The sequence below is a fragment of the Olea europaea genome, chromosome 10, assembly GCF_002742605.1.
Source record: "Olea europaea var. sylvestris chromosome 10, O_europaea_v1, whole genome shotgun sequence".
In the NCBI taxonomy this organism is placed as follows: Eukaryota; Viridiplantae; Streptophyta; class Magnoliopsida; order Lamiales; family Oleaceae; genus Olea; species Olea europaea.
In genome coordinates this window covers 22,129,372-22,142,763 of record NC_036246.1, presented here as the reverse complement: position 1 = coordinate 22,142,763, position 13,392 = coordinate 22,129,372, and the positions used below count along the sequence as shown (strand labels likewise).

At 32.8% G+C, this 13,392-nt stretch overlaps 1 protein-coding gene across 1 annotated transcript; it reads left to right on the top strand.

Annotated features, from left to right (window-relative positions):
• Positions 1-1,337: 1,337 nt before the first annotated feature.
• On the top strand, positions 1,338-6,655 carry LOC111401505 (phospholipid:diacylglycerol acyltransferase 1). Its single transcript, XM_023029271.1, has 7 exons — positions 1,338-1,483; positions 1,526-1,984; positions 3,510-3,732; positions 3,835-4,118; positions 4,213-4,525; positions 5,256-5,515; positions 5,722-6,655. Exons 2-7 carry the CDS (start codon positions 1,539-1,541, stop codon positions 6,203-6,205), a joined length of 2,010 nt encoding a protein of 669 aa, XP_022885039.1. The 5' UTR covers positions 1,338-1,483; positions 1,526-1,538; the 3' UTR covers positions 6,206-6,655.
• The last annotated feature ends 6,737 nt before the right edge of the window (positions 6,656-13,392 follow it).

Here is a 13,392-nt window from a genome sequence, read left to right as displayed (position 1 = left end):
AGGAGATCAATGAAGTTTTTCCGATTGAGATGCTCTTTCACATAATCACTATGCCATGATGTCCAGATTATGTGAATTATTTGGCCAACGCCATCATCTTACTTGAATACTTGAGTCATTAGAGGAAGAAATTATTTGATGACTTGAGAAACTACTTTTGGAATGGTCCGTTTCTTTTTATAAGGATCTAGATCAGATTATACGTCTTTGTGTGCCAAAACTAGAGCAACATTAGGTATTGGAATCATACCACTCTGCACTATATGGAGGTCACTTCGCGGCAATTAAGATAGCAACAAAGGTACTACAATCAGGTTTTGATTGGCCTACACTATTCAAAGATGCACATTATATGGTGAAAAATTGTGATAAGTGTCAAAGAACCGAAAACATCTTAAGGAGGAACTAGATGAACTTACATAGTATTTTAGATGTTAAGATATTTGATGTTTGGGACATTGACTCCATGGGACCGTTCCATTCATCCTACAGTCAACAATAAATATTGACGATAGTAGATTACGTGTTTAAGTGGGTTGAGGTTGTGACATTGCCAACTAATGATGGCTGAGTGGTGACTCAATTCTTGAAGAAAAATATTTTCAAGAGATATGACACCTCAAGGGCAATTATTAGTAATGGTAAGAATCACTTTTGCAACTGCTTATTTGCGCCGTTGTTGGCTAACTGTGGAGTGAAATACCATGTCTCGAATTCAATTCATCCTCAAACAAGCATCCACATTTCTGTTTTAACACAAATTTTTATTGCTTTTGTAGTTGTAAAACATAGTTAGATACCAACCAACCGTCTTTTGTTACGATCATAAATTTAAATATATCAAATAAACTAAAATTGAGTCTTATTTCCTATGTGACGATAACTCTTTTATCACGATTATTATTTGTACAACGAACTCGTACACTTGCGAATTTTTTACGAACACTTGACTTGATCATTGAAATGCAAATGAGTAACGTACTTTTTTCTCTATTGATAACCTTTGCTTTGTTCTAGTATGCAAGTAATGCCAATATGGAGGAAGTGGTTGAGATTCTGTTCATGCACTTTTGAAATCAACAAATTGTGGAAAAAAAAAAAAATACATAGATCTAACACCATTAATGCCGACATTTAACGATTTGGACAAAAACAGCAAAGGAGTCAGATTCAAGATCATTGAAGCCAATTTACCACGGAAATGTAAGAAATATTATATATATATATATATATAAACCAGTCTGAAAAATAGCTTTATTTACATAAATGAAATTTCTATAACCGTCCATTTGAAGATAGTGTACAAACATCATCTATAAATTGCAGCCACGTTACAACATTTATTTGTCCATTCCTGCTTCTTTTGACCACCCAATCCCAAGCCTGTAATAAATTCAGCAGTTCCTCTACCAATTCTCACCACCGTGCCTCCTCCATCGTCCTCCACCCCACGACCGCAATCCCAGAAAGAAAAGAACGAAAAATAGCAGTAAAAGTCTGGTAATATTGAGAAACCTGAAAAAAAATTTAAAAAATCAATGTCTCTGCTTCGAAGGAGGAAAGTCCCAGAAAATGAACGAACCCAGGTTCCAGATCCGAACCCAGATGGGAATCAGAAGGACAAGAAGATAATTGACAAGAAAATTGAGATTCAAAAATCCCAGAAGCAGCAGAGCAAGTGGAATTGTGTTGACAGTTGCTGTTGGTTTATTGGGTGCATATGCGTGGTGTGGTGGGTGCTATTGTTTCTGTACAACATGATGCCTTCTTCGTTCCCGCAATACATGACGGAGGTGATAACGGGGCCGATGCCGGACCCGCCAGGCGTAAAGTTGCAGAAGGAGGGATTGAAGGCCAAGCATCCTGTGGTTTTTGTGCCGGGGATTGTTACTGGTGGGCTTGAGCTCTGGGAGGGACACCAATGTGCTGATGGATTGTTCCGTAAAAGGCTTTGGGGCGGGACATTCGGGGAAGTTTACAAGAGGTATTTATGTGTGTTGTGGGTTTAATTACTCATTTATGTTGTGAGTTTTTTAGATTTTTTTGTGTATATATAGGATTAAAGATGCGATTTTAAGGAAATATGTAAATGATTTTTATTTTTTTTTTACTATTTTCCATTGTGGGACTAGTAATAACTCTCTGCTTATGAGAAATAATTGCTGAGAATCTTGAAAAGGAATAATATGTATTTATAGATTAAGGTTACATATATGAAATTTAGAACTTTTTCAAGTGGCTTTTTTGTAATTATTGAGCATCCAAAGCAAATGATTTCATACAAAATGCAGTAACCATTTCCATAAGAATGGTTGCTGAAGTAGTGTTTAATTCCTAATCTACTTGATTTCTTTGGAATATTCTTTTATATGGATGGAAGATTGAGAAATAGAAGTCGAGGGCATTTTTTGTCTTGAAATTGAGCTAATTTTCGTGGCTGTTCTTTGTTTCTTAGATGGAAATAGGATCTCTTTATTGACGTGAAGGCAAATGTAGAGTTTTCTTTTGAATTTTGATACACTGACTTGGTATTGCGGTAAGAGTTTAAGGTGATTGCATTTCATTATATAGTGAAAAACTGAGGATTTTATATTGGGATCTACCCACCTACCAATTAAAACATACACAAGCAAGGCCAAATCAAATTATAAAAGTTTAAAACAGGTTCACTTTATTGATCTATTTGCCTTGCACTAGTTTGTTACTTAACAAGGCTTCCAATTAAGTGATTCTCCTGCCATAACTGTGAGGAACTGATGTGTTGAGTGGGACTGCACATACGCTTTCCAACCTTCTATCTCTATTCTGCACTTATAAACCTGAGGCTTGTTTTATTCCAAAGATTATATTTGCTTATATTTAATAATTTATCCAGATATTCAAATATAAAACCTTTACGCCTTTGACGTCTATTTTCTTCGCTTTTCTTTATTTTCGTTTGATTCGTTTGTTTTTCCATGTGCATCCATGATGCTAAAACTCAAAGCAATATGTAACTGTGAAGAAACCAAGCAGCATCTTAAATTCTTTCTAAATAAGAGGTAGATTGTGTTGAATTTCTTCACCAAAATTGTTAGCAATTTTTTCTCATTATAACTGCCTAGTTTGACCTTGAAACTGTGTGCTGTAGGAAGTGAACAGAATCCCCTTCAATTCTAAATTGCTGACTTGCTTTATGTTTATAACTTCCATTACTTAAATATAGTTAAATTTCAAGCAGTTTGCATTCTTAGATTGTGCGTATTGGAATCTCCCCAAAAAGCTCTTAAATCAATTTTTTATTAGTTATCAGAAGAAAAGAAGAAATCCAATTCTTCCCTTTCCTTGAACATTCTTAAGCTCCTTGAGGTTTATCATGCCTTCGGCTAAATATTGAGAATGTTTGGCTAAGCCTAAAAGTAAGACTTACTTTTTAGAAAAGTATTTTTTTTTTTTTTTTAGTAAGAAGGTAACTTTTAAAATTATACATGGCAAAAAGGAACCGCAAAAGTAACTTTTACTTCGTACAGGCCTTTATGTTGGGTGGAGCATATGTCATTAGACAACGAAACTGGTTTGGATCCTCCTGGAATAAGGGTCAGGCCTGTCAGTGGTCTTGTTGCTGCAGATTATTTTGCTCCTGGATATTTTGTCTGGGCAGTTCTAATTGCTAATCTTGCTCGGATTGGGTACGAGGAAAAAACTATGTATATGGCTTCATATGATTGGAGACTCTCATTCCAGAATACGGAGGTACATGTCTAAAGCACTTGCTCACATCCTCGTGTGCTTGCAATTTTTTGTGACAGGCACTTTTTGATAAGCAATTTTTTGATATATCTATGTTCTTCATAGGTGCGTGACCAGGCACTGAGCAGGATAAAAAGTAATATAGAACTGATGGTTGCTACAAATGGCGGCAACAAGGCAGTTATAATTCCACATTCAATGGGTGTTTTGTACTTTTTGCATTTCATGAAGTGGGTGGAGGCCCCTGCTCCAATGGGTGGAGGGGGAGGTCCAGATTGGTGTGCTAAGCATATAAAGACGGTTGTGAACATTGGGGGTCCGTTTTTAGGTGTTCCAAAAGCTGTCTCTGGGCTTTTCTCTGCCGAAGCAAGGGATATTGCTGTTGCAAGGTAAATTCTGAAACAATTTTATAAAGTAGCCACTATGTCTTCTCAAGTCAACTCCGCAGGCTTACTTTATAACAATTTATCAACTGAACTGCAGGGCTATAGCTCCTGGAGTTCTGGATAAGGATTTATTTCACATTCAAACTTTACAGCACATAATGAAGATGACTAGGACATGGGATTCAACCATGTCAATGATACCAAAAGGTGGAGACACTATTTGGGGTGGTCTTGATTGGGCACCTGAGGAAGGCTATGTTCTTAGCAAAAGGAGGCAAAGAAACAATGGTACTAGTGAGGATGAAGCAACTGAATCTAAAGTAAAACATGTCAATTATGGAAGAATAATATCATTTGGAAAAGATGTGGCAAAGGCACATTCTTCAGAGATTGAGAGAATCGACTTTCGGGTAACATTTATGATAATTCTTTAATTAGAAATCAGATTCCTCTATGAAGTGTTAATTTAGTTGGTAGTTTTCAACATTTAATGCCGTTATCTTCCATTTCACACCGTGTTTTGTTGTGGTGGATGTTTCTTTGAAATAGCTACCTAACTGTTTGTGTTTCTGCAATAGTTTAACAATGATTAAATTGAAACAGTGACATCTGCCCAGAATCTACTGAAACAGAACTATGGCATGGTGAAAAGTAAGAGAAAAATATTCTGGAGAAATTTTTTCAACTGAAATTTGAACAACCTTTCAGTTGGACTACAAAGGAAGTCTGTATTGAAAGACCATGTTGTACAAGAGGAACATCGCATTTCGGAATCACAATAAAATGTGAAATGGTTGCGCGTATAAGTTGACTTTCCGTATAGAAATTTGATTGCACCATGTCCTATTGCATCTGTTAATTTGCTTTAACCATTTTGGGAACAGAATAAAACGGGAACAATATGTTCTACATGATATTATTAATAAATGAAGATCTTTCTTTCCTAAAATAAACATTTCATTTTCTGCTTCTTCCTTGGCTCTTCTCTACTTAAGTAGTCAAGTTTTATTCTATAGATTGTCTTCGATTACGGCTAAACTAAGATCTTAAAATGTTGCACTCAGCTCAAGTGCATAATCTGCGTTGCAGCAAGAGAAGTCTGACAGAACTTAATGTGAACGTGTGGTTTTTCCCATGCAGGATGCTGTGAAGGGTAGCAATGTTGCTAATCACACATGTCGTGATGTATGGACAGAGTATCATGACATGGGTTTTGGTGGCATCAAAGCTGTTGCGGAATATAAAACTTATACAGCCGCAGAGATCTTAGATCTGCTACAGTTTGTTGCCCCTAAAATGATGGAACGTGGTAGTGCTCATTTTTCATATGGGATAGCTGACAATTTGGAAGACCCGAAGTATCAGCACTATAAATACTGGTCTAATCCATTGGAAACAACGTAAGGCATTTTGCATTTTATTCCTTCATCTTATGTGCGGATATTATTTTATTCCTTTAGTAATTCAAGAATGTTGTTATTTTTGAAATCTAATTACCCATAACATTAAGGAATTATTTCAGTGGCATTTTGCAGTTATTGCACTATTTTTGCTACTATCATTACAGGTTCGTAAGACCATTTTTCAAAAATACGTGATCTTTCAGGTTGCCAAATGCTCCTGACATGGAAATCTTCTCGATGTACGGAGTTGGCGTCCCAACAGAAAGAGCTTATGTTTACAGGCTGGCTCCAGCAGCAGAATGCTATATTCCATTTCAGATCGATACATCAGCAGATGACGATGATGAAGACAGTTGTTTAAAAGATGGTGTTTTTACTATTGACGGGGATGAGACAGTGCCTGTTTTAAGTGCCGGCTTTATGAGTGCAAAAGGGTGGCGTGGAAAAACAAGATTCAATCCTTCGGGAATTCCAACATACATAAGGGAGTACGATCATGCTCCTCCATCTAGTCTTCTTGAAGGTCGTGGCACTCAGAGCGGAGCCCATGTTGATATAATGGGAAACTTTGCACTAATTGAAGACATTATGCGAATTGCTGCTGGGGCTAAGGGAGAAGAGTTGGGAGGCGATCTTGTGTACTCAGACATCTTCAAATGGTCTGAGAAGATCGAGTTACCTCTATAACTTGAGCCGGGTTCTGGATATCAGTAACGTGGGATTTTAGCATGCTGATTTTTCTAGGTTCTTATGCCCTCGTGGATCTCATCGACAGTAACAGTATGAAAGGAAGAGGGGTTGTTGCAGTATTGCAGTATCTGATGTGGCACCTTGTCATGCACATTGAAGCTTTTGCCAAGAACTGGAGGCCCGTGGGCGAAGAGTAAGGAGCGTAAAACATAATGTAAATTTTTTCCTATCTTGAAACCAACCAAAAACCGACCCTGTCTACCTCGGCCCTGAAAAAAAATGTAGAAACATTATGATTGTAAATCAATGAAAATCAACTAAATATTTGTGTAATTTACCATTTCATATTGAAATAGTGTTTGTAATAGATCAGCTTGGCAATGTGTTGTAGTAACTGTTGTTACTTAGGACCAAATAAATGTGGAAACATTATGATTGTTCTTCGTACTTTATTTTATTTAGTTTTCCTTCTTTTGGGGAAAATTCTCTTGAATTTTGTTTAATTTCTTTGCTGATGATAACTTTTCTTTTGTCAAGTGAAAATGTTATGTAGGATACGACTGGTAATAGTCTATTTTGTTAAAATTATGAGAGGAGTACACCTAACCAAGTGATCAGGAATAATAACCAAATTAAAATGTTGGTTTGTATTTATCTGGCTAGGCATTTAAAGTATAGTTATCAAATTTGGACCGACTGGCCAGAGAGTAGGTGAACCGAACTCCGGACCAATCTTGATGATAATGGTCAAATCCGACAGGGTTTTATGGTTGAACGGTCATGTGACCGCCCGCCCCCCTCTCTCTCTCTTTTCGTAAGATTGAGACCTCGAAGTTGTAATGTTGGTTGTAATGAGTAAGGTCAGCATCGTTAAATGTCTTTAGTTTGCTCTATTATGATCTCCTCCTCCTCTATATGTTTATCTCCTTTAGTGGAAGCTTTTTCGAGTTCAACGTCCATATCAAAAACTTTTGATAAAGAAACAACGACATCTTAATGGAAAGTCTTTTTCTCTTATTGTATTTGTTGGAAGCCCTATAGAAGTGATTCCCTTAATTGATATCTATTAATAATTGGTGGTGGAAGACATAATTTCATTTGTAAATCACTCAATTCAAATTTTGGTAAGAGAAATAATGCAACATGCAAGTCACTTAAGGCAGATTCATTTAGAGGTGTGAGCGGTACGATTTTACTGATTTTTGACAAATTTTCAAATCAAACCATTTTGAACGCTTTGAAAAAAACTCAAATCTAAACCTAACGATTTGGTACGATTTTAAACCGTTGGTTTCGCCATTTATTTTTTTGTCAGTCTACTTTTATGTTATTAATTCGTTGAATTCAATATATATTTATATTTTACTAGCAATAAATTTAAAACAAACTAAACTCCTGTTTGAACCAAATTTTTGAGACAAAAAATAAAAATTTGAGTCATTATCCTACCAGTCCAGCCACCTTTATTGGCCTGCTGTTTCATGTGTGGGATCCAACCTCCTCTCCAACGATCAATTTTCTTATTATGATATGAAAAATATGGCTCAAACAGGAGCTAAATATATCTACTATAAATTTAAATACCAACTAAATCAAAGTGAAATCACAATAATCTAAAACATAAATTTTTTTTTTTAAATATTTTTGTTGACCTTTTTTTAGGCTAATGACGACACAATAATATTACAATATAAGTCTTCTAAACTAAATATAAGGTTCAAAAAATATAATAATGTCCAACAAGATCTCATGATCATCATATTTTTCGTATCATCCTATGATATGAAAAATATGGCTCAAACAGGAGCTAAATATATCTACTATAAATTTAAAATACTAACTAAATTAAAGTGAAATCACAATAAACTAAAACATAATTTTTTTCTTTAATTTTTGTTCACATTTTTTAAGCTAATGAAGACATAATAACGTTACAATACAAGTCTTCTAAACTAGATATAAGGCCCAAAAAAATATAATGATGTCCAACAAGACCTTATATCTGAAAAAATGATACTGATTAGACAAAGAGAATAACCAACCACAATAATAACAGCCCGTTTGGGAGTAACTTTTTGGTCCAAAAAATTGATTTTTTGACCGTTATTTGACTATTCTAGCCGTCATATTTGACTTCTTTTCTCACAGGTGGACCTCACTTTTCTTCTAACGATCAAAAAATCAATTCTTAAAATCACTCCCAAACAGATTCTAAAGTAATTGTTTATAATATCTAAACATAACAATTACACAAGTTTGTATGATGTTATGAAATGCATTTAATTTCAGATTCTTACCTTAATTTGTTCCAAAAAAATTATTGATCTGAAATTTTATTCGTAGCAAATATTATCATCGAAGGTCTAGGATCTCTTTTATTGAATTTTACATATTTGGATGAATTTTCAAAAAATTTCAGTTTTTCATTTTTTTTATTTTTATATAATTTTTCGCCAGTCCAGTTTGGTTTTAAACCGCAATTAAAATTCTCAAACATAAACCAAATCATTTTGACCGATTTGGTTTGGTTCAAAATCATTTCGTTGATCGGGTCCACGTGACACCAAATCGACGGTTTCTAAAATACGATTTCGGTTCGATTTTCCAATTTGACGATTTTTGCTTACAGCCCTAGTTTCATTAAGTTCACATTTACGCTTTTATATCTCGTAGCCGTTATCCTATAGTGAAATCTCCTACATCTCATCAATTTCATGGGCTATCAATTGTTGTTGTCTTATAATAAAGTCACATACGAGAATTTTGTTGAAATCAACCAAAGTCATTTGTTGTCGTGCTAATTTTGATCCTTCTATATCCTGAAAAAGAGGGGAAAACAGAAACAAACTAAAATGGGGAAAAATACAAAAATACATGTAAAATATGAACTATCACTAATAAATTGAATTTAAACTAAAGTACCAATTCCTGACAATGACACCAAAAGCTTATTATGAAAATATTCTTCATTTGAAATACCACAAGTGCGGGATCATCAACAAGTAGTAAAATAAATTTTGAGTTCAAGTATCATACCTACATAGATTGTATTGGTTTAACTTTGAATTAACTTATCCTTAATCAAAAGTATATAATTTGATGATTTTTAAAAACAAAATTGTATTAACTAATATACTTATGAATGCAAGACCTGACTAAACTAAAATCAATGCAAAATATGATGATGGAAGATTTCGTATCCTCTTATATCAACCCCTTTAACCTCGAACATTTGAATTTGACAACACTATTCAATTATAAAGATCAATATTTCTAATTTGTTAAACAATTTCTTTCCAGTAAAATCAAACCTATTTTTATAACCCGATTATATTTCTGTGACGAATGCTAACATGTAGAAATGTATTAAATCTTTATGAAAATCTAAAAATTACATAGAGTATAACGGTATATTTCTATCTTCTATCTGACCCTACTATAATTGATACTATTTTAACTTATTTTCAATCTCTTGATGGTAAAACAAGATACAATACTCATACAACCATTACACATATAATTGTAAAGAAGAATAAATGTCAATCATTATAAACAAAAATGTGCTTTGAATGTCAAAAAATAAATAAATAAAATCAAAAGTTAAAAATTCATGATAAAAGATTCATAATAGTCTAACATGCTAGGAGGAAGAAAATAAAAGAAATAAAAATAGTTCATCACCTGAAAATTCTTGGATTTGATCTTGCTTTGTTCTTTGCCTCTTTTTGTAATTAATTGGTCAACCTAATTTAGAATCAACATGTTGCATTCATAAGTCTCTAAAAAGTTTCCCAAAAGTTTACAAAGAAAAAGTCCAAGAAGGAGTTTCCTTATTGGAGTAGAATTCGAAAGGAGACAGACATCTGAATGCATTTTGCCTACGGCGATTGGAGTAGAAATCAAAAGGAAACAAAACATCTGATAGCGACAGGCAGGACAGCAGCCTCAGCTTAACCCGAGAGATCTCTTAGGCCAATGTATCAAGATTTGCTACCAATTTTTGGGGTTTGGTGATAGCCCAACCCATATAGTTATACAACTCCTTCCAAAGTTGTATTTTTATGATAAGTTTCTCTATCGATATCAGATTGAGGTTATTCAAAGTGTAATTAATAGGTAAATTAAATAACTACAAATTCTTGTTGAAATATCAATTTTCTAATTTAAACGTTTGCTATGTCAAAAAAGGATTTATGAGGCTTAATATATGGAAAATAACTTGTGCAATTGAAAACTGATTTGTGAAAATACTTTGACTATAATATGTGATCTCCAACCATCATTTTGTGGTCCAAATCCACTATCGAATATTTGGAATTTGGTACTCGAACTTTAGATTTCCATCTTCTTCTTCTTTCTTTTTTTTTTTCAATTGCTTAGAAACAGGTGCAACACTGAAACAAAAGAAAATCAACCTAAGTTAAATAGGAATCAACATGTTGTCGACATAAAAAGTTAGTAATATGGCTCAAACAAGTGTACAAAACGCACTTATCAATGAAGAAGATTAAAACTTGTTATATTTGTCATTAATTTTTGAAAAAGCCAAAAACAAGAATACTTGAGCATTTTATCTTATTAATTCTATACCAATTTCATGCCATAAGTTTCTAATGCTTTGAGTTTAAAATTTTTACCAGTTTCACGTAGTATATTTCTATTATAAAGATATTTTTATTTAAATTTATATCAAGCAATGGCCGATCAATTAAGGCTCCATTATTAAACTCTTGAACCAGTGACTCAATGTTTTGACTGAGTATCCAATAAGAAATATTAAAAATTATTAAATTTTTTCACAATATCAATAATATTAAAAAATAGGTTATCAATAATGTTACAACTTGTTTCATTTGGTTAAAAATAAAAACTTGACTCTTCAAAATCTAAATCAAATAGGGATTTAAATGAAGTAAATTATTTTATTGGGGTTATTTTACAATTTACAATATTTTAAGGTTTAAGATGGATAAACTTTAACTTTGGGGATCTACTTATATATTATTGGAAGTTAAAGGACTAAATGCTATGCTAAATTGAAGAAGAGAGACTTCCTTTGCAAAATGGGTTAGTGGAGTCCAAATGTCATGTTTAAAAATAATTTTTCATTTCATTATGCACATACAGATAGCTGGAAACGAGAGAAGTAGAAACCGAGAAAGAAAGGATAATAAAAGAGAAAAGAAAGAAGAAGAGAAGTGAAAGGGAAAAGAGGTAGTCCGAGCTTGATTTTCATTCTCCTTTCTTTTTATTTTCTTCAAGAGGTAGAAAACAATTTATGTTAAAGTTCCTAGGGTTTGATTTGTGGTTTTAATTTTCAGATCAAGTGAAAGGGGTATAATTTCTTCTTGCTCAAGTTACTTGATTGATAAATTTTCATTTGAATTAAGGTTAGCAATATTAATTTTTCGGCAAATTCTGGAATTCTTATTTGGGATTCTTGATTAAGCCCTTGTTTGATCCTCATTCTTTGGAGAAAATAAATTATTTAACAGTGTTTTGACATAATTTCAACCACACATTCTTCAATAAAATAATATTACACGCAAATCCAAAATTTTTTCTTATTTTTTAACCACATATTTTACACCAATACATTATTCAAAAATTCATTTTTCCCATTAAAATGGGGCTCAAAGAAGGACTAAGTGTTGTTAATGGAAATGATTGTGGTGATAAAATACTCAAATAAAAGCATGATTTTACGGAGCAAGATGAAAGTTAAGTTGTTTGAATGGTGTAATTATTTGTATATTTGGAATGAAGGTTATCTTGATGAATTAGTTATTAATAAAGGGACTAGAATAAAGTGGAATCTGGTAATGAGAAACTTGGTTTAAGTATTATAGCATTAGCTATTAAAGGTTTCTTGATTTGATAGTAGTTAAAATTAGTTATCTTGCATCCTATTTCAAGTAGTGACGAGGAGATTGGAAAAGATTACCGACAATACCAGATTGTAGCTTGTATTATGTGAGCAGAAAAAACTTATTTTTCAAAAATAAATATTTATTTAATTTATATTACATTAGAAAGTTGATTATTTCATATAATTGGTTTGACAAAATGATTTTTAGAATAAAGTGAATTTTATAATTAGTTCTTTTAAAGTTAAATTCAATTTAGTTAAATCATTTTATTTGTATGTTATAAGAGTATTAAATAATTCAGTATATTGAAAATTATTTTAACAACCACCAGAATAGTATTAAGGTGATTTTACCCTAATCTGCACTTTTTTTTCCACAATGTAGGATCCCATATGGTTATTTTGTCCTCTATGCACTATTATGAACGTGTTTCCATAGTGTATGACCATATATAGCCTTTGGACAGCTCTGAGCGCGTATAACCATAATTATAGAATTTTAGAATTTAATAACTTTGCCATGTATATCAAAATTAATCGATATATGAGTATGATTATTTCGGGTACCTTTTTGGTGTGATTTTTTAGTAGTATATAACTTATCACATTTCATAATTTAGTTTATTCAGTTTAAAAAATAAAGATTTTAGCGTATAATATTGTGAAATGGAAATTTTTATTATATATCAATTTTTAGAAAGTTGGCATAAATGGAAAAAGTATATTTATTTGCGAAATATTCACTCACTGAGTTACAAATTCATACATTTTGTCACTCGTTTTCTTCTTAGATAATATCTGAGTTGAGCAACATTGGAGTTTATTGAGCTACCAAGTTGAGCCACACATTGTCATTAAGTGTATAATTCACCTTGTCAGTTTATATTAGGGGTGTAAGCGGTCCGATTTTACCGGTTTTTGACAAATTTTCAAACCAAACTGTTTAAAACGGTTTGAGAAAAACCCAAACCTAAACCAAACCATTTTGAACGGTTTGAAAAAAACTCAAACCTAAACCTAACGGTTTGGTCCGGTTTTAAACCGTCGGTTTCGCCATATATTTTTTACCCGTCTACTTTTATGTCATTAATTCATTGAATTTAATATATATTTATATCTCACTAGTAATAAATCTAAAACAAACTAAGCCCCTGTTTGAATCAAATTTTTGGGACAAAAAAATGAAAATTTGGATTGTTATTATACAAGTCCAACCGCCTTTGTTAACCTGCTATTTCATGTGTGGGACCTAACCTCCTCTCCAATAGTTAATTTTCTCATTATGATGATATGAAAAATATGGCTCAAACAGAGA